Below are 20,971 nucleotides of genomic sequence, written 5' to 3'. Positions count from 1 at the left end.
ACTAAAACCTGAAATCCATCAAATGAACACGACAGCCAACTAACATTAAATAAATAAATAAATAACTTTTTAAAATGCTTCACTGCATTCTCTCTCTCTTTCTCAAAATGTTTTTTACCCATTTTTATTTTAAAGGCAGTGGTTTGATTTTGCTCTTTGTTTCTTTGATTCTGAGGGATTTCTGCTTTTGCTTTCAAATTACGACATCGTTTTCTTTACATTGCAGAAGTTGGCTACTTTAATATATATTCTCTCTTTTTCATTCTTTGCTTTTTGCTGTAGACTTTCTCATGCTGTAAGTCATAGCAAAAAGAAAACTTTTTTTGGTTTGGGCATCTCTGTATCTCTCTATCTCTATCTGGGTTTTGGGTTTTTTCAATGCAAAAAGATGAAGGCTTTCAATTGTGTAAGTGTTGTTTAGAACTCTCTGCTTCAATAATTTATGGGTTGGAAGTTGTTTTTCTTTTCTTTCATTTTCGTGATTGTCTGCTTCAATTTTTTTACTTCTTTGGTTTTTTTGTTGTTTCAGTGTCCAATGAACTTGAAAGGGTCTTTTGGTTTTGGTGGAGCATGAGGAATGGTGATTGTTTTTGGTTTACTTGTGATTATAATTTGAGTGATTAGAACTGAATAAGTAGGGAAGATTAGTTTGCTGGTCTTGATTGTTACCATCATAATTGCTTTTTTTAGCTCCTGCTTGGTTGCTGAGAAAAGAAAGAGCTGTGATAGAATCTGCAGCATGTTGAGTCCTACTGTTACTGTTGTTTTATAAATGTGGGAAGCCTATTTTGTTTGTTTCATGATTCAAAGTTAAGTTCTAATTTTCTTATTTGATTTTCCTTCCTGGTGTTTTAGCTGTGACAAAAGTATGTGGTGATTCTTCTGCTTTTGAGTTTGATTTAATCTGGTACAGAATCTTCAGTGAACTTTTGTAATCCACGGTTTGGTTGGAGAGAAGATTGCAGAGAACAGAGGATTTTGAATTTTGAATATTTTATTATGTTTTTTTTTTCTATTATAATGACTAAAACTGACTGCAATTTTATTTGGATTGCATTGTTTTTTACAAAGCTATTTGAATGATTTGGCCTGTGACTTGCCTGATTTTCAGTTGGTCTCCGTCACTCCTTTTATTATTTCCTCGTTTCAGTGCATGGTGTCTGATCAGGGATTTCTTAGTTATTTTGTTTTTGCTGTTCTATTCGAGATTCTAATCTTGTCATGATATGGAATATAATTATAATTCTTCTTGCTTGAATGTTCCTTGCAGGCTTCTGTAGTGTCGGATCCAAAGACTAGGTCATGCCTCTGCCGTCTTTTTGTTGTAGCTTCTTTGATTTGTGGTGCCTACTTCATTAGTGGTGCATTTATTGCTAAGGAATACAAAGATGTACGTATTTCTACTTTTGTAATTCTTTGTTGAAATTTACTTTTTCCTTTTCGTGAGGCAGAATGGTATGGTGTTGAGTCATTTCTTTCATGGATTTTGATTGGTGAAAATGTTCCTTATCTTGGAATTTGGAACTGTGTTATACTCAGCATTGCTTAAGGCATATGAAAAAGTAGTTAAAGCTAACACGGAATCCTTCTAACTCTGTCAACTTCCCGTGACAGTGTTATAAAATTCAAGCTCTATTCCACTTGTTGATGCATGAAAGTGCAATATCAGATTGGTTGGCGGATGAAATAAAGGAAATCTATAGAAACTTACCACGGTTGGGTAAGGGAAAAAATAGTATGTCCACATGCAAGGGTCTTCACTGTCAGATGAAGTTTAAAACAGCTTTAATTAAATTAATCACGCAACTGTTTGTTGAACACAATCTAAATTCCATGCTTTGGTTTTGCCAAACCTTTTTTTTGTTTTCAAACTTCATGGTTCAATGTGACTTCAACTTTTCATGGATGTCTTCTCTTGGAACACCATGTCTGAAAGATTTTTTGCTGAGATTATCTTTCTGTAAATCATGTATACAGAGGTTATCGAGATGGGAGGTGATTAATATGCTTCAGAATTCAAAATCCAATATATGCAAGGTTGGTTTTCTTTAGGCAGAGAATGTTTTGTTTTAGAATAAAATGTCAAGTCTTTTGAAATGTATTGTGATATATGATTTTCTATAAATCATTTTTTTCCCACACAGATTCGATGCAGGCCTCCCGGAAGTGAGGCATTACCTCAAGGAATTGTGGTCAAAACATCAAACTTGGAAATGCGACCTTTATGGAGTGACACTGTGAAGAATGTACTGTTTTAATACTTTACGTTGAAAACTTTCTAGACTAAGACACACACAGACACTTTCATGTGCTACTTGATTGATCTTATTTGATTGTCTTATATGCTTATACTGCAATTTCAGGGCAATCTAGAGCCATCATCAAACTTGTTAGCCATTGCTGTAGGTATTAAGCAAAAGGAAATTGTAAATCAAATTATTAAAAAGGTACCTCAACTTCTCAAATGCCTTTTTATTTCAAAATTATATTATTATGTTTAGGCTTAATACTGATCACTAATTTGCAGTTCCCTTCAAGTGATTTTGTTGTGATGCTTTTCCACTATGATGGTATTGTGGATGAATGGAGAGATTTGGAGTGGAGTGATCATGCCATACATGTTTCTGCAGTGAATCAAACAAAATGGTAATTTTGTGTAGTCCCAAATGTTTATCTTTCTTGTTCACAGCAGTGTGCACCTGATACATATGTCATATCCATGCTAATCAGCTGTTAAGATATGTTGTTATAGGTGGTTTGCCAAACGTTTCTTGCATCCAGACATAGTTGCTGATTACAAGTACTTATTTCTCTGGGATGAGGACCTTGGAGTAGATAACTTTGATCCAAAACAGTAAGTATTCTACATTTATGTGAAAAAAGTCTGAAATTTTCATAGTCCTTCACGTCAAACTCCTATGCACATCAGCATGCATACATACTTAAATGTCAAGCTCTGTTTAGCTTGGTCTGTAACATTGTCTGCACACACACTTACTAGAACTGTAATTTAGATTTTGAGCTTAAAATATACCAAACTTTTTTGTAGATATTTGTCTATAGTTGAAGATGAGGGGCTGGAGATATCACAACCAGCACTTGATCCTGTTAAGTCAGAGGTGCATCATCAAATCACAGCTCGCAGAAGGAATTCAAGAGTGCACAGGTCAGTTGTGTAAACCATTGGAAGATCCTTTCAAGAACAAGTCCCCTGTTTGGTCTGACCAGGACCTTGTCTACTGGAGAATTAGCTTTTACATGTTAATAAGGGTTCAAAATATTTTCAGTGTAACTGAAATTCCTATTGTGTAGAACATGCCATTTGCAATACAAAAGATGTTTGGTTCTTCAGTAGCACGGTAATAGATGGACATGTCTCAGTGGTTGCAGAGTAGATTATGTGTTTTTGTAGCCAAGCTGTCACAATTAAGAGCTAAAACCTTCCTTTTAACTGACAAATCTGTCTTATGATCTCATTATACTGTTCATGAAGATCAGAGGACGTATTTTCCTGTATGTCTTAATGATGTCCTTTTAATCTTGCTAGTTATGACACTATAAATCCATCTCGTTTGAACAGAAGGATGTACAAGTTTAAAGGCAGTGGAAGGTGTGATGGCCGCAGCACTGCTCCTCCATGTATAGGGTAAACTAGTACTACACAGCTCTTGGATGCTTTCTTTAAAATTTAATATTTTTCTCATGTGATATCCTAGTTTATTTTTGAGTATTTGCTTTTCAATTATTTGAAAAAGGAGACATCAGCTATGACCAGACAGCAACAGTTAATGAAATCTGTTTTGCAGTTGGGTGGAAATGATGGCCCCTGTATTCTCAAGAGCTGCCTGGCGCTGTGCGTGGTATATGATCCAGGTAAGAAATATTTTCGTATGCACTCAGCCATATTGGCTGCACAAAGGCTGAGTATTTGACATCTTGAATTCTCATTGTTTTTGGCCATTGTTATTGAACTGAGTGGCCCAACAACATTTTGAACTTCATGGTAAACTGTGCAACATAATGGCAAGGCATTTTTCAAATAAGATTCAGTTACTTTGTTTTCTTCTCTATCTAATTTGCTTCTATTAGCTGAAAGTATTCAAAAATCATTACTTCATGTATACTACTTGTGTACCGAAATTGCACGATTTGTTTGATCTTTATAAAAAACAAAAAAGGCCATGAAATAAATCCCATGTACACTTCAGGAAAGTTTAACCTCAAATTCATATAGCAGCTGGTTGTTTGGGTATCTTTTAAGATCTCAATTTGGCTTTTGCTTGTATTCATTGCATCTACCTTTATAGTAACCGTTTCTTAATATTCCTTTGCCCTACAGAATGACTTGATCCATGCTTGGGGCCTTGATATGCAGCTTGGTTATTGTGCACAAGTAACTTTTCAAACCATGTGACATCCTTTTCTGATTCTTGTGGGCATTCCAGTGATATTTGGACTCTCTTTCAGGGTGATCGTATGAAAAATGTTGGTGTTGTTGATGCTGAGTACATAGTTCATTTGGGTCTTTCTACACTTGGTGTTTTGGCTGAAAATGAGGCAAGTCTATATCAAATCCAGGTAAATGGAATTCATTGTTAGTTATTGACTGTCTATCATTTTTTTATGATGCAGTTAAATTCTACACGAGTTAACATTACTCGGAGGCAGCCCTCCTCTGACTCGGAAACATTGGTATTTTTCCTGAACATGAATTTGCCTAACACAAATGCTATGTTTCCTGAACATGAATTTGCTTAACACAAATGCTTCTTAATTAATAGCATTGTTCACCTTCTTTTAAATTGCAGGCACCATCTGAATCTCATAAAGTTGACAATAGACCTGAAGTGAGGGCCACTTAGACATTGCTTTATAAGTTGTTTAACATATTCCATTTTCTCTCATAGTTCAGTATAGATACTTATACATACATATGCAACCATTATAATACATACATACAAACTATAAAATGCTTGCAGGTGAGAAGACAGTCCTTCATTGAAATGCAAATGTTCCGTAAAAGATGGGAAAATGCTGTCAACCAGGACAAATGTTGGGTTGATCCTTACCAACAATCAGTTAACAAAAGCACTCACTAATTATTTAGAGTACAAATGATTTTCTCAATCATATGGTTTTTTTTTTTTTTCACAAGGTAAAGGATTGTAAATTTGTGAGGAAATTTGGATGTAAGAGATTGTTATTCATTATTCATTGAATGACAATGTAAATATGTTTTGTTGATTAGAAATGTTGTACTGTTTTACAATTGTATTCTGCGAAGTTCTTGGCTTTTTTGTATTGCATAAGCTTCTTCGTTTCTTTGCTTCACCTTCAATAATCATTTAATTCCTTTAGTTTCAAGGGAATAACAGCTTCTGTCAGTTAAAAGGCCCTAACAATGGAAACTAAAGGAGATTTTTTTATTGTATATATACTGTTTTGGGTTGTCTTCAATATTGCATAGTTCTTTCAAAAAAAGAATCCAACACACTAATAGGAAAAAAAACAAAGATTTTACTCCAAAAAAATCAATACATATGCATTCCACAGCATCCCCATATACATACTAATGACTGGCAAAGATACACATGCATAAAGATGCAAGTTCGTGTTTGCTGTCTCACCCACTGCTTGAGAGCTTGAAAAGATTCTTGAGATTCTTGGATGAGGGTCGAGTCCCAAGAAATCAAACTTTAAAACCAGAGCCTGACCATAATATAATTTAACTAATTATATTGTATTAAGCTACGAAACTGAAAATACATTTAGTATGTCAAATTATCATGTAGATTTATATAATTTGATTTGTATAATCCATTTATACAGCAAGTCTCATCAGGTGTTTAATATTTTTGAGACCATCGACCAATTGATAAAGCTTAGACCCTAAAAATCAGTAATAGGAAAAAAAATAAAAATTACTTAAATTCCTGAAAACAATTCTAAAAAAACAGTAATACAAAAAAATATATATATAAAAATTACTTGAATTCCTGAAAGTCTTCTAGTTACGTCGAAGTAAGTTTAATATATATAGATTGTACAGAATGGTTTACATGAAGTAAATTAGGTACACATGCATTAAGATGCAACTTCGTTTTTGATGACTCAAACACTTCGCTTGGTAATGGTAAGATTCTTCGATGAGGATCCGATTCGAATATGGTACCCAATTCCTTAACCCAACACTTCTTTGAGAAATCAAACCTTAAAAATGAATAACGGTGATACGGTCGACATGGCATTAATCTAGGAGTTGCAATGAACTCAACTGCTGAATTTGAAGTTGGATAAGCAGAACCTGGCCATGATGATTCTTCAAGTTCTGGAGAGCAAATGGATAACCAAATCCTGGCCATGATGATTCTCTTAAGTAAAGTCGTCCACCTCCGGAGAGCAACTGGTGAATTTGAAGTTGGATAAGCGGAGCCTGGCCATGATGATTCTCCAATTAAAGTCCACTCCTGGAGAGCAACATTGAAGGCACCCAATTGACCGTCTGAGAAAACACAATAAAAGGATCCATCTAAATAGGTTGCACTACGTGGCCGATTAGACGAAGGAAATCTTTGGAACTTCAAAGTCTTCCAAGTCTCGTCACCTGAACGACATGTGCTAACACCGATAATTCTATCTCCTATATGCAAACAGAAAACAAGACAATCTGGATTATATAGACTCAACGAAAACGTGGCAACCAAGGACGAGGGGAAGATAGCACAATCTAAATCCAACTTGGGCAGCTCGATGATCTCATCAGTGAAGGGAGAGTACAAGAAAAAGCTGTAGCATTGATTGGGACTCTCCTCTGGACCTCTTCCGAAGAGAACCCAACCGCATCTAGAAGTCTGAAAAAGGAGTCTCTTTTCCCCCTTAATGCCTCCTTCAACGTCGATGGTTTTGCAGGTAGAGATGCTAATAAGATTACAAAAACTAATGATTCCGTCAAACCCACATCCGAAACGCATTAGCCATGCAACTTCAGGCATTAACGATACAACTTCATTAATGGTGGAAATCCCATAGAAGGGCATCTGCAGCCAGCTCCCGTAGAGGGCTGTCTGCAGCCAGCTCTTGCAAACTGCACGCGTCCGAATTCGATGCGACCAATAAAGCTTTTTCATTATGCTTCTAATAATATCATTGGGAAGGTCAGACCAATCTCTTTCTTTGTTTCTCAAAGTTATACCTTCATCTTCGTTAGAAAAAGGATAAAAAAGAGAGTTTTAATTCATCAAAATCTTGTATGATATAATTATATATGTTAAAAAAACAGATTAATCTTCTCTTCAATGGTTACTAGCTCACGCTATTGGCATTATTTTCAGGTCTAACTCTTTACACACAATGCACAACTGTCATTGATTTGGATAAAAAATCACCTACAATAGTTGAAGGGAATCCAAAGAAAGGAAAAGTTTCTCATGTCTTTTCTATGTATTCGAAAGACTTAAACCGTGAGTTGGTCAACTGCGCTGAAGGGACTCATCTCTAGAGCATTTATGCAGGTTCATAGAGGCCAATCATGTGACCATCAATGCATCGCATGGCAGCAACCTTTCCATGGATTTCATATTTGATGGAACCATCTAGTTCAGCTCCTAATCCCATTAATTTTGCTACTGTACTGTTAATATCGTTCACTGTGAATGACAGAAGTGAGGAGTATCCATTCTGCTTCACATTATCACTGGGAGATTGCATAAGGGCAAGCTTGAGAGGACCGGATTGGAGTTCTGCCCACCGAGGAGTGCAGATATTTACAGAGAAGTCGAGCCCTTGGGAGTAGAACTTAGCCGCCTTCGGAACGTCCTTGTGGAGTTGGAGTATCCACCTGAACGACGCTGCCGCCATCTCCCTTCTTCCTGTCACTTCCTCATCCTCGTGCTTATGCAAGCAATTTGGTTGGCCGTTGGTTCTCGCTTTCAAACACGATTAAAAAAAAACAGATTAATCTGATATAATATATATATATAAGATTAATTTTATTTTATTATAATTCTAATTAGATATTATAATTTAACTAATATTGTATTATAACTCAAAGTTCACTCTCTACTCTTCTACGTAATATAATGTAATCATCTTAAATTAAATCTTTTTTTCTTTTTTTTTTATTTCTTAAATGTTATTTTTCTATTTTTGTTGTCTCTTGCGTTTTTGTTATCTCTTACTCTCAAACAGGTTGTGCAATGATTTTACAGAGCTATGGGGGTAAAATCAGCAACTGGTGGGCTTTGGGTCAAGGCTCCTAACATGCATAACTGAATTAACTACGTACAAATGAGATTAATGGAAGGAGGGTGTTGAGTTTGAAACTAATTCAAGACTGTAGCGAAAAAGATGACAATGAAATTAAGTACACAAATATAGAAATTAAAATGTTGAAAGATGAGCAAGAAAGTACGAAGTAGAGTTTGCTCGAGTTGCTGATGGGTTCTTTCGATCTAAGCGCTTTCGTATCGACAATCTTGAAGGTTTTGTTTTGGGGTAAGTATTAGCATGTCTGGTTGAGAAGAATAGAATAGTCATTCTATTTTTGTCATCTTAACTAATTTTCTTCTACTTTGAAAAGCAATTTTTTTTCTTTTCCCTTTTGCTTTGGTACATAGGGAATCTTACACAAACATCCAAGGATAACACTGTACTTAACAATATATCATGCTACAAGTATCTATAACCCTTCCCATCAGCTTCTGGTGCATGATTATACACAATAAACAATATAATTCGGCATTTTGGAGCAAAAACAATTCACCAAAAGGAAAAAAAAAGGAAGATCTGCGCCTAAGTCTTTCTCCATCTCTCCAAAACTGCAAATTGGAAGATGAAAAGATATTAGATAGGCAAAGTCCGTTTCTTAAAAATGTTCTGCAATGGCAGGAAACACCATAGAGAGATTGTGGTTGCGAGCAGGCATAACTGATGGCAGTATCACTAACAACTTCAGAGCCATTCGCATCTAGTGATCAGAACCATTGGCATCATCTCCTTCTAAGCTTCTTCTTTTCTTCTTCCCTTCGCCATACCTTGACCTCCTCGGTGCCTCATCCTCACTTTCACTCTCATCATTTCTGAAGCTGTTTCCAGCAGCAAACTGATCTTCGTGGTGAGCCTTTTGTCCTTCTTGCTGATACTGTGTCTCATCATCCAACCTGCCTCCCGGACCAGCCATTTCCTGACCTCTACCCTGCTCTGATCCTGCACCATATCTGTCATTGGTTGGTGTCCTCTGATCTCTCTTAACTGCCCGGCCAGAATTCTGGGATGAAGGTGCTGGGGGTGGGGGAAACATAGGGGGCATGCTGACTGGGCGGCCACCTCGAACAGGATTTGCACCTGTGGGCCCCATACCCCCCATAAATGGAGCACGACCTGGACCCATCATCATCCCAAGTCCACCAGCAGGAAACATAGCCCCAGGTTGTGGAGGTCGCCCTGGAAACATCATGCCAGATGCAGGACCTGTGAAATCTCCAGAAAACCTTGGCCCATATGGTGGAAAAGGACGGGGAGCACCGAAAAGATCTGGCACCCCAAAACCATCAGGTGTTACGGGTCCATACGAAAAGCCATCACCACCCATCATCATAGGTGGAAAACCTCGCATACCAGGCATGGGTCTGGCACCTCGGGCAAGTGGCATGTGAGGGGGCCACATGACTCCTCTGCCTCTTCCTCTTCCCTGAGCTGCAGCACTAAAGCTTTCATCCTCCTCCTCACTTTCTTCCTCTTCTTCTTCTTCGTTGTCCTCAAATGGCACAATGTCCGGGTTCTCTCCTCCATTATCTGAATTGACTCCCTTTGCTTTCTCTTCTTCTCGTTTTAATTCTGCTGCCACCGAAATAGCCTGTACCCCAAGGGAATAAAAAATTGAATACACCATACAAATTCATTTATTGTGGATATCCAATAAAATGAAGGGCAAGTCAATATGCAATACAGACATCTGAGTATTAGGCTGCCTCCTTTTATTTTAACAACCAAAAGCAAGGAAAATGAAAGCTATGTAATAAACTAAACAAAGATGGTTCAACTGCATCTTCTACTTTAAGTATACCAAAACAATAATAGTGTAATTTTGTAAGCCCAACATCATTGCTCAATTCCCCTAAACCACTCTAGACAATCTTATCACTAAATCCACATGCATAGCATGACTTCCTAGAAGGCTATTAACTTCCTAGAAGGCTATTAGCCTGTATGAGTCTTTAATTCATACTTATATCATACAAGGACCTCATATTATGGTATATAAATGAGATCACACTAATTTGCATCCAAGCAAGCACTAGAACGCAAGACTTGCTTCCCTCTCTTTTCATTTATTTCCCTTTTTTTTTTTAACATTTCTCTATTCCATTCTAATAATTCTATTTCTATTTGTTTTGGAACTCAGATGTTAGAAAAATTAAAATAAAATAAGCATACCATAAGCTCACTATCTGGCTCAAGATAAAGCAAGGAGGCCAACTGCTCACCAATAGAAGGCTCTAACTCCTGACAATCTCTACTTATCTGCATTTGCACAAAGTACAGCAATAAGGTTGAAAGTAAAATTGACTCAAAACCAACAGCAACATGTAAGTGGAAATATCACCTATTGCAGACACTATTACTGCAGATAAAGATACATGGTAAAATGGTAGATAATAATTCATAAAAACCAGAACATTAAACTAATTAATTGACAAAACTTTTTCTAAGTAAAATTATCCTCAACCAATTTTATGGATTAACCCTTGAGGGCCTCAAATTGTACCTTTACTGGTAAGTTCTCATTGTAGGGGTTCCTCAAATGGCGAGTTTTGTGGAAGGACAGCTCACATAACTACATATCAAGAACAGCCGTAAGTATATAGATCTTTATGCATGCCCAAAAAATTATCAAAATATTGCACCTGATAGAGGGCATTAAACAACTCAAACACTAAAAATGTAGCAAAATTAAATCAAATGAACAAAAAATATCAAAATAAGCTCCATGCTAAAGATATTTTTAACTCTTTTAGTTCCTTAGAACTTAGCATTACAGAAAATTTTGTTCTCAAAATGAGAAGAGAACAAGGGGGTGTAGAAATGTACTTTTAACCATTTTACTGAGAAATTTCGTCCATAATGTGCAGTTCCATGAGCATATTTCCAGTTCCCTCCAGCAACAGATCCACCAATTTTTGATGTCATCTTGGCACAACCCTATTAAGCCAAAGACAATGTAATGCCTACCACATCATAAAAGACGAAAAGGCAAAATTTTGGACTAATGATAATATCATAAGACCAAATAAAGGACTGACTAGATAGTTATGCAAGACCTAGTAAGACATGGGTAACAAGTTATTTAGGAACAACACAGGTGCTGATTCTCAAATTGAATAGATAGAGGATATTAGATTTCTGAACTACCTGGAAATGCCGAGTACGATTAACTGAGAAGATCAAAATCACATTTTCAGCAGAATCAAAAGCTTCATTCAGTTTAGCCTCATTGCTTCTTTGAGTTGCCCATACTCCTTGTTGAACAGATAGTTCCAGATTTTCGCGGTTGCAACTTTTAACAATAAAATACCTAGGGTGCCATATACATGAGCCGGTAATCAATCATTAAGTCAATGCAGTTTTTTTAAGTACAAAGTATCATAGTAGGCATAAGGTTTGTTAATGTTAGATTGTCAATTATAAGCCTGAACATAAACTCAAGGATTTTTAGGCATATCAGTTTTCAACCCATTTGACAGATGGACAAAAGCAAATCCAATAAAATACTACTCCAAGGATTTTTAGGCAAACTTAACCATAGATTTGAACCTTAGGGTTCTTATTACTGAGCATTTCAATTTGTTCAAAATTAGCGTTGCAACTATAACTTCTAATTATAGTGATCCTCAAACTCTAGAATCTTAACATATAAAGTAGAAAAAACATGAAGCTGTAACTTAATAGTCAAAAGTAGCAAAATAAGCATGCACATACGAAAACAGCGACTGATTTACTTTCATACTTCTAAACCAACAAACACAATAACACAAGACTTTATCACATCCTTGTAAATAAGTTGGTCTAGTTGTAGAAAAATACTCCAAAATTCTAAAATACAAATCAAAGACAAGACATGTTAGTTTTCTTCCCTTACCCTAAAACGGTATAGAAGAATAATCCTTTTCACCATCAAAAGAAAGTTGTTTGTTGCATCTAAGCTTCAACAAGTTTAGAAGAAAAAAAAGGAGAAGAGTTAATCTATTCAGTCCTTAACTGCACTATCTAAGCCAAAAGGTTACAGGTAGATAGCACTAGATTCACCTTTTTATGGATGCCCTTGCAAAATAAAAAATACAAGAGCTTGAAGGATGAAAACAACACAGAAAAGAATAGGAAATCATTCAATTCTCAAATTTGAATAATACAGCATAAATGTGTAGAAAAAAGCACAACTAATTTAGGTTTGTATGAAACTAAATACACCTCATAGATGATGACAGAATTCCTTTAGGCAATTATTGTTGAATAACGGACATCTCATAAATATGTCCAAAATAAAATACAATTAACGATTTACAAAACCCAATTAAAGACCCCAGGACTCTGAACACACCTAGATATTCCTTGAGGCAAAGGTATAGCAGTTTTGTTTGCCTGGTTAGACTGACCGTTGGGGACATTTTGTATCTGGGTCTGGCTGACCTGTTGTGGAGGCTGTTGAACTTGCTGCTGTGGATGCATGTTAGCAGATTCTGTTGTTGAAGGTTTTCCACCTGCTCCTTGGTTTACATTGTTTTGTCCTTGTGGAATCTGAGATTTTTCTGTTTGTTGGGCAAAGCCAGAATTCCTTTGTTGAAAAAATTTGTTATAATTGTAAGAACTCAATTGCTGAATCTTTTGCAGGACTTCTTCCACAGGAGGTGGAGGTCCTGGGAGCTTTGCATGCCTATATCGGCAGTCAGCACCATTAGGACAAAAACCTAGCTTGTACCTGCAACCATGAAATTTTGTGTATAAGCAGTCATCCTAATGAGAAAACAGAATTGATACTAATATATTCAAGAAATTCCACGGTTTGTGTTTTACAGTGCATTCAAGGTAAGTCATCTTTGGGAGTAATATTAGCACCAAAAGAAACTAATAAACTAGCTAGATAATCTCCCAGTTGCTTAAGTCTGCATTAAAGAAAAGCCAAATAGGTCTTTTGTCCAGTTAGTACACATTCTCTATGCAACTAAAGCCTCATCTTCCCACCCCCTTTGGTTTTACTTGCTTCCATAATATGAGGTTTCCTTTTTCTTTTTAGCTTCTTCCTCCTTTCACTTAGATAAACAAATTTGGAGATCGAATGACTTCCAAACAAAATATCCATTGTCTTCTTCAGTTAGCCTTACCAATTTAAAGCAAAATTTCTATCAACTATTAACAAAATTCAGTAAAGATAAAAGTTATAGATTAATTCAGCTCAATCCTATAAGGTACATTCCGTACAACAAAGAACAAGAAACAATAAAGCAAGCAATTAAACTAGTAAAAGAAAAAGAGCATACATGTTACACTCCTTAATATCCTCGTTGGTGTGTTTGTAGACACAATCTTGCTCCCGGCACTCACCAAAAAGCCGAAAAAACCGGCAGACCGGCATGCGGGACTTGTCGTACTGGTGAAGGAAACCGCAGGCGTCGCCCTTCATGCAGAGGCTGCGGAGCCAGTGCCGGCATACAGTCTGACGAAAGCTCCTTCGCCCAGCTCCTCCGCCACCCACAGCGGCGGCGGGATCATTTGTCGAAGTAGGGGCAGCGCCTGGGACCGCCGAGTTGTTGTTGCTGTTGTTGTTGGCGGCGGCCGAAGGATCGGAGTTGACAACGGGCATGGAGGCAGTTGGCGCGGCGGGACCCGCATCGAGACCGCCCTCGAAATCGAAGCTGAGACCTCCCTCCGAGTCATCCATTTCGACGCGCGTGACCTTTCGTCTTTTCCTTTTTTTTTTTTTTTTTCCACTCTTCTGGTTGGTTTAGGGTTTATTGTCGGAAATCATGAGAGAGAGAGATTGAGAGGGTAACGGAGCTAGAATTAGAATTTCGAACTTCTAACTTCGAATTTTCAATTTGCAAAGAAAGGTTGCAGTGTTTTTTTTTTTTTTTTCTTATGTACTTATTACGATTAGAATTTTTTGTCTTTCCATTTTTTTGTTGATCCTTTTTAAATGGGTTCACGTATATTCTTAATTATACTATTGTAAATTTCATTTGGAGGTTAATTTACTGCTGGTGAAACACTCACAATTTGCAATTTGCTTATTTAAAAAAAAATCTATCTATTTTCCTTAAAATTAAATATGAATTTCCAAATTAATGAACTCCATGTCTTTTGATTTTTTTATATATATCAAAAGGATATAAATGATGTTAAATATTTTAAGATTTCATGATTTCTAATTGTTTTAAAAGTGATTTTGAGAATGTAAAATTACAATGTTTGAAAAAATCTTAAAAAATAAAATTGCATAAACAATATTTTTTTCAAAGAAATGGAAAAAGAAATTTTGAAATGTTCTATTTATTACAGTAATCTGTCCAATAATTACATTCCTGTAAACATTTTCTTGCATATAACAAATGTTATAATATTATATTCTCAATAATCACATTTTTAATAAAATACAAAATGGTACTTAACAACACAAATTTTGGTAAAAACAAAAAACCTAATGAAATCCAAGCACATGGAGGTCTGGAATCAAATTATGTTCATCATATATTATGAGATTAGATATAAACAACGGTTGGAAAATGTTTGACTGGACATTGCATCCATGCAGCAATGCAAGATAGAAGAAATGAGAATATAATGGTGAACTGGACTTCTGAACCAGATGCAAGTCCCATTAAGGCACATTATGGAAATGGTACTCATGATTTCCAGTTCCTTGTCCAGCAAGTTTATAGCACCTGCTGCTAGTAATTTTGCTATAAATTATTTTCTGCAGATTAAAACACCGGCAAGCAATATGATCTGATTCAAATAAAGCAGAGCTATGAAAATTTAATTCACATCATGGTGTCAATCATGTTTCATGTTTGGTTTCAATATGATCTGATCCAAATAAAGCAGAGCTATGAAAATTTAATTCACATCATGGTGTCAATCATGTTTCATGTTTGGTTTCGACCATCCAATAGTTTAATAGGATCTGTACAATTATACTAGACAATGTTCTAAAAGGGGAAAATGAGGCAAAAGAGAGGCAGAAAAAATGGAATAATTGACACAACTGGACAAATACGGTTTATTTTGCTTGATTGAAATTATCACAATAAATAGATATCCATGAATACAATATCTTTTACCAATCTGTACCCAATTCTCTTGAAAGGAACAGTTGGTCAATGTACAAAATGATGGGGCCAGATGCTGTTACATAGTTTTGCATTTGAATCCTTGCTGATGCCTCTGCAAGAAAAGGAAGTGGAGAAATGACATCAAATTATCAATACGAGTCAAGTACTTTTAAAACAAAAGCCCCCATTTGTTGATCTACGTTTGTCTACCTCTATTAAGTGCAGAGTGGATTGAGAAGCCACTTCCCTTTTAAGAGGAAAACATTAATGGTGTGAAAGTTAAAGTTAAGCCATCTTTCAACCAATACAAATTCTAACTATGGTTTTTCAAACATGTCCAAAGACACAACCTCATCCAATCTTGAAGCAATATTTTGATTGCAAACCAAGCCCTATGCTACAGACTGAACCGTATCCTTCTACTAATCTGTTTTCATAATCATTAAACATCTTCCTAGAGAAAAATGGAAACACCAAATGTAAACACAGTCCCAATTCCACATATGCTCAATCTACCATAGGTGGCATAGGTTAATGCTTGACAGGTTTAGTTTTGCGTCACCAAACGCCTGCACTCTATCGGGATGCACAATTTTCAAACAAAAGCTAATGGAAACAGATAAGAATACCAAGTACATCATCTGCATCAAGTACTTTATTAAGAGTTATTTGATTGCAAAAAAGAAATCATGCATGCTCACCATCTTCATTTAGCTTCTTTAACAGCTGCGCCCTTGTAGGGAGAGCATACATTCCTGCAGCTACAGCTTTCCTGATTGCCCACCCATGGTGGGGTGCAAATACCTGCGCATAGGCCCTGGAAGCTGGATCTTTCAAGGAGTTCCCCCTGCCAAGGAAAGATCCATGAGTAAACTCATTCAACAATTTCAACCTCACAATTAATTGCAGTCTGCTTATATATGCAAGTTGCAATCACATGAGTATTCCTGTCTCAATATTCTATAGAATAAATTTTAGATTAATTTGCTGAATAGTAAACCATAAAGGTCACAACATAACAAAGTTAATATACTAGGCAAACTAGCATTGAAAGGAGCATTAACAGCTCTTGTCTATATATAATACTTATGGATCTGCACAAAGGAAAATTTTCTCAATCATTCTTCTGAGCATTCTAAAGCTGACTTTCAACTATATGTAAACAAAAAGTGACTCTAAAGATCTAGAAAATTTTCTATTAAGAGAAAAAAAAGGATATAGAAAGATTACATAATTACATATATAACCCTGCAGCAAACAAAGAAGCTCTTAAAGAAGATTATTGGAAGATGCATATGTTTCTATCCCATGTAGCATGGATTATAGTAAAGACTATCATCAATTGCTTATTTCTTTGGAGCTCATTGGAGAACAATGGTTTCTAACTAAAGCGGTGCCTAATTAGTTAGATGCAATAATACTACATAAAACAGGAGTAACGGACAAGGTCACCTGAATTAAAGAACACATAAGAGATCCATATGACCTGATTCACACATCACAGTGGCTTGTCATTTGCTTATTTTCTCTTTTTTCTCAAACACTTATCAACGTACTTTCAATGAGTACCAATCACCCCAGCCATGAGTTAATACTTTGGTTACACTTCAATCAAACAGTAAGGACTGTTGTACACTGGCAGACCAAGGTTATTTGAGTTCTCAAAATCTTTTTGCAAACAAAATTTCTCATGCCTTTAAGGAGGAAAAGAATAAAAAACAAACCTAAACCTTAGAAAAATTGGAAAAAAAGATTTGATGCCCCAGAGCTGAGCCACATGCCATAAAGTCAAGTATACATTTCGAAATCCTAGCAGACAGCTAGCACAAGAGGCCATCTATATTCCATTATCAAGTCATAATGATACTAGAGAATGTTATACTCTTTTGGTGTTAAAGTCTGCAAACAACTTGTAACAGCAAAGATACATTTCTCACAAACTAATCATATTGAGTTATACATAAATTGGCAGCAGCTTGATGATTTAGTTTCAATTGAATATAGGCATTGGGCTCTTACTCTGTAACTAGAATTTGTTCAAAGAGTACCCTGACCATGTCAAGCCCACGTTTCACTCTCAAAAGGTTTCTTGTATGACTCCCAGCTTTCCTAACGCAGTTCCCCTCTACATCCCTGTCGAGCATTGCGTTTAGCGTTGCAATTGACTTCGACGCCTCTGCAAGATCATCAACCTGTTATCACCAACCACTTCACAAAATCAAACAGTTTCCCAAAATCAATGATTATTAGGAATCATTCGGCAACGCTTTTTTGGTCTGACATTTTTTGCTATTTCCTATTTTTTGCTCGATTCTCGTAAAATTTATTGAATCAAAACATTTCAAATTACTCGAATCAACTAAATCCGTACCTTGGCGACGTAATCCATTTCCGCGAACTTGAAGGCGATGCCCAAACAACCAAACAAGGGAGAGACTAAAGAGCAGGCGCGTGAAAAAGGAGCCACATCCATATCCGCGGCTTGCGAGTTTACGGTTGCTGCAAGTTCCTTGAACGCATCAGAGATCTTTCTCAGTGTCTTTTCGTTCTCTAAATCCACCATTGTTGACCTCTCTCTCTCTCTCTCTCTCTGCCTATCAGAAGTTAAATTCTTTTGTCTGTGTCTGGTCAATATTAGCGAGGGGAATGTTCTTTGCTGCACTAGGACGCCGAAAGAACGAGGCATCCAGGGGACAATATTTGGCGCTTGTTTGGCTACTAATGCGGTATATTCTGTTACGGATTAAGATTGTCCGGCGCTGGTTTTGGATCTCGAACAGCTCAGCCGTATAGCTTTTGTCCTGTCCACGTGATCTAGATTATCCTGTGTTGTAAATATATCATTATTCTTACTTAAAATTACTTAGTAATAATCTTATCAAGCTCAATGCCTAATTTTCTCCCTTTTTTTTTCTCTTGTAAATGATCTTGTTTCATTTTTTATTATTAAATTTATTTATTATGATTAAAAACTGCTATTAGCTTTATTTTTTAATTATTTATTTATACACATAACATGTGTCTCAAGTTTTAATTTCTATATTTTCTTATACAAAAATATCATAAAACAATATAAACATGCTTTAATTGGACAATAAATAAGCAAAATTGGAACTTTGAAAGGGATGTCATGATGACTTAATTTTAAAAAATTCAACTTTACAAAATTTTTATGATATTATAAAACTTTTTAAGATTTTCCCGATCTCGGGGCTCTATTTAAATTATGTTAATATAAAATATAAAACTTATTCCCTTAACAAGAAGATAATAGTACTATCTTTACATACAATTCATCTTTCAAAACAAAGTAACAAATTATAGAAACTATTCATACTTTGATTTTTTTTATTGTACATATTGATGTCAATCTAGTCTTAGGTTACTCAATGAAAATAATTATCTTATATCATAGTGCAAAATTTGATGATATTATACAAAGAGAATAAGTTATACAAACTATTTATGTATATTTACATAGGAGTATATTGTATTGCATATAGACGTCAACTTTCCTTTTATTGCATAAAGAACAAGTTATACAAGCCATTCATATCCTTAAATTTACTATATATATTAATATTTTTTTATCGAATAATTAATGCGTCATAAATTATTAATCCTGTTAATAACTCATAATAGATCTATTATAAAATTTCACATTTTAAAAGCAAGATTAAAATCAAACACATTACGATTGAGAATGTGATTGTGTTAACTTCAAATTAAAACGTAAATTATCGTTAGATATAAGATATAATGTCTAAATTAAATAAATCACGATTTGTAATTTTTTTGTATTAATTTCAAATTTAGACGTTAATTGTTATTGGACAGGCTATGTATAGGGCCCAAACACTAGCCCACTTCTTGTACGACCCAATTCTGAAATTGAGAGCGTGACGGGGGCGGTCAAAATAAAATCCCTTCTTCGAATTTCCCTCTTCTCCTACACTGCTCGTCTAAAATTGTCTTCAACGATGGCTTCCAAATTTGTTTTTCTCTGCGGTAAATTTACTCCAAGATTTCGTCTGAAATTTATTCTTCTTCTGCAGTTTTTAAGTCGATTGGGAGAGCTACGATTGACCTTTTGGATCAGCTGTTATTTACCTTCTACTTGATCATGGTGCCGAACAGTAACGTTGAAGAAAATGATTCAATCTTTCAGGTACTTCAATTTAATTGAGCATTTTGGTTTTATTTTCTTTTCAGTTTTGCCTTTCAACACTAATTCTTGAGAGTATTTTTGGTTCTGATTTTTGTCTTTATTTTCTTATTGTGTTGCTTATTCAATTTTTGGACAAGAGAGAGAGAGAGTAGGAATTTTCAATTATTTTTTCCTTTTTTGTAGTTGTTATTTTAAATTATCTTTTGATCTGTGCAAGTATTTAAATGATCTAATTACTGTGTTTCCATGGCAATTGTGTTCCGCCCATTCTTTGAATGAACTAAAAAACAATAATCTTTTTTTTTTTGAAAATAAAACACTAATCTAATTAACGTGTATCCCTCTTGTTTTTGTAGTCATGCCAATGACTTCCATGTTTATTCAAACCAACGGAAAATTTAGCCCTTCAATTTATCAAGAAATTGTAAGTTTTGTCTTTTTTTTTTCTTAAATAGTAAAAAATCTTAGACTAAATTTATTTTTCAATTAATTTTTATTTACATCGTATTTGTGCAAGATTTTAATTTATATTCAAATTTTTTTAATTTTAATAAAAATAATTATTATGAACTTTAATGTAAATTATTGTTTTATATTTACTTAACATTTGACTTGACAATCGGTGTTGTTATGATTATATAAACTAACTATATTAATTGTTTGTTTGTGTCATATATATATATATATATATATATACATGAATAGATAATATCAAATGATATTAATTAATTTTTTATTAAAATTAAGACTTTATATAAATATAAATAAAAATAATCATAATTCGATAAATATAAACTTTTTGTTTCTCTTATTCATCCAAAGAGTAATGTGTTTTCCTTTTGGTCGAAAAAGAGGCACGACTTTGATTATTTGATAGGCTGCAATTTTGTTGGTGGGACTAAAGCTATGATTCACCATTCACGTGCTCTCGGTGCCTGTAGCCAAAAGTTGAAGGGAGCTTTGACATTCAAGCACTTGAATCCGATTAGCAGTACTTTATTTTCTTCCTCTAGATTCTCTATTCTTCTAATATAATATGCTAGTATGCTATTAATTCCACATATATATATATATATATATTGATTAACCATATATATATATTAATGTTAATCACATTTTTTTAATTTTTTATTAAAAAAAATTCAAATTGTACTTTTTAAATTGAGATTAATGAATGAACTAAATGTTTGAATGTCCTTTCCTCTTACCTTAAATATCAATAGTTTCTTTTATTTCTTACGAGCATAAATTCTTGGGATCAGTTGTTTTTTTTTTTAATTTTTCATAATTATTTCATAGTAATTCAAGTTTTTATTGTAAAAAAAGTAAGCATGAATAATATTATTAAAAGTTACTTTTAATAATGAAAAAAAATCTTATAATACATGTATAATGTTTTTAATTATTATATAATTAAAGACGTTGTTTTGTTTTTTTCTTACTTTGTTAGGTTATGATTGTATTTGGATTCGAATAAATC

At 34.8% G+C, this 20,971-nt stretch overlaps 4 protein-coding genes and 1 long non-coding RNA gene across 8 annotated transcripts; 2 read left to right on the top strand and 3 right to left on the bottom strand.

The window, feature by feature from the left end:
• LOC18607091 lies at positions 103–5,274 on the top strand. 3 transcript variants are annotated; one of them, XM_018114627.1, is made up of 16 exons: positions 103–406; positions 530–580; positions 1,271–1,390; positions 1,978–2,037; positions 2,145–2,246; positions 2,364–2,447; positions 2,528–2,646; positions 2,753–2,854; positions 3,050–3,166; positions 3,548–3,646; positions 3,807–3,873; positions 4,340–4,393; positions 4,468–4,557; positions 4,633–4,692; positions 4,809–4,847; positions 4,980–5,274. In XM_018114627.1, exons 2-16 carry the CDS (start codon positions 578–580, stop codon positions 5,097–5,099), a joined length of 1,236 nt encoding a protein of 411 aa, XP_017970116.1. In that variant the 5' UTR covers positions 103–406; positions 530–577; the 3' UTR covers positions 5,100–5,274. The 3 variants fall into 3 exon arrangements, with proteins under 3 accessions (XP_017970116.1, XP_007041143.1, XP_007041142.1); XM_007041081.2 differs by lacking the exon at positions 530–580 and having other exon boundaries at positions 104–406; XM_007041080.2 differs by lacking the exon at positions 530–580 and having other exon boundaries at positions 105–406; positions 3,581–3,646.
• Positions 7,504–7,897, bottom strand: LOC18607090. Its single transcript, XM_018115189.1, has one exon. It carries the CDS (start codon positions 7,855–7,857, stop codon positions 7,504–7,506), a length of 354 nt encoding a protein of 117 aa, XP_017970678.1. The 5' UTR covers positions 7,858–7,897.
• LOC18607089 (30-kDa cleavage and polyadenylation specificity factor 30) lies at positions 8,529–14,145 on the bottom strand. Of its 2 annotated transcripts, XM_007041078.2 has the most exons (8): positions 13,533–14,145; positions 12,596–12,973; positions 11,410–11,572; positions 11,089–11,199; positions 10,766–10,834; positions 10,435–10,521; positions 8,927–9,853; positions 8,529–8,816 (listed from the first exon to the last, which is right to left on the bottom strand). In XM_007041078.2, the coding sequence occupies exons 1-7, from the start codon at positions 13,931–13,933 to the stop codon at positions 8,966–8,968; spliced, it is 2,097 nt and encodes a 698-aa protein (XP_007041140.2). In that variant the 5' UTR covers positions 13,934–14,145; the 3' UTR covers positions 8,529–8,816; positions 8,927–8,965. The 2 variants fall into 2 exon arrangements, with proteins under 2 accessions (XP_007041140.2, XP_017971687.1); XM_018116198.1 differs by having other exon boundaries at positions 8,529–9,853.
• LOC18607088 (accelerated cell death 11) lies at positions 15,102–18,011 on the bottom strand. Its single transcript, XM_007041077.2, has 4 exons — positions 17,695–18,011; positions 17,343–17,515; positions 16,025–16,170; positions 15,102–15,435 (listed from the first exon to the last, which is right to left on the bottom strand). Exons 1-4 carry the CDS (start codon positions 18,007–18,009, stop codon positions 15,329–15,331), a joined length of 741 nt encoding a protein of 246 aa, XP_007041139.2. The 5' UTR covers positions 18,010–18,011; the 3' UTR covers positions 15,102–15,328.
• Positions 19,271–20,540, top strand: LOC18607087. The gene is made up of 3 exons (XR_001926543.1): positions 19,271–19,491; positions 19,848–19,915; positions 20,344–20,540. It is a non-coding gene; the product is annotated as an uncharacterized LOC18607087 (long non-coding RNA).

Source organism: Theobroma cacao, chromosome 2, assembly GCF_000208745.1.
Source record: "Theobroma cacao cultivar B97-61/B2 chromosome 2, Criollo_cocoa_genome_V2, whole genome shotgun sequence".
Lineage (NCBI taxonomy): Eukaryota > Viridiplantae > Streptophyta > Magnoliopsida > Malvales > Malvaceae > Theobroma > Theobroma cacao.
This window is presented reverse-complemented; position numbering and strand designations above follow the sequence as displayed.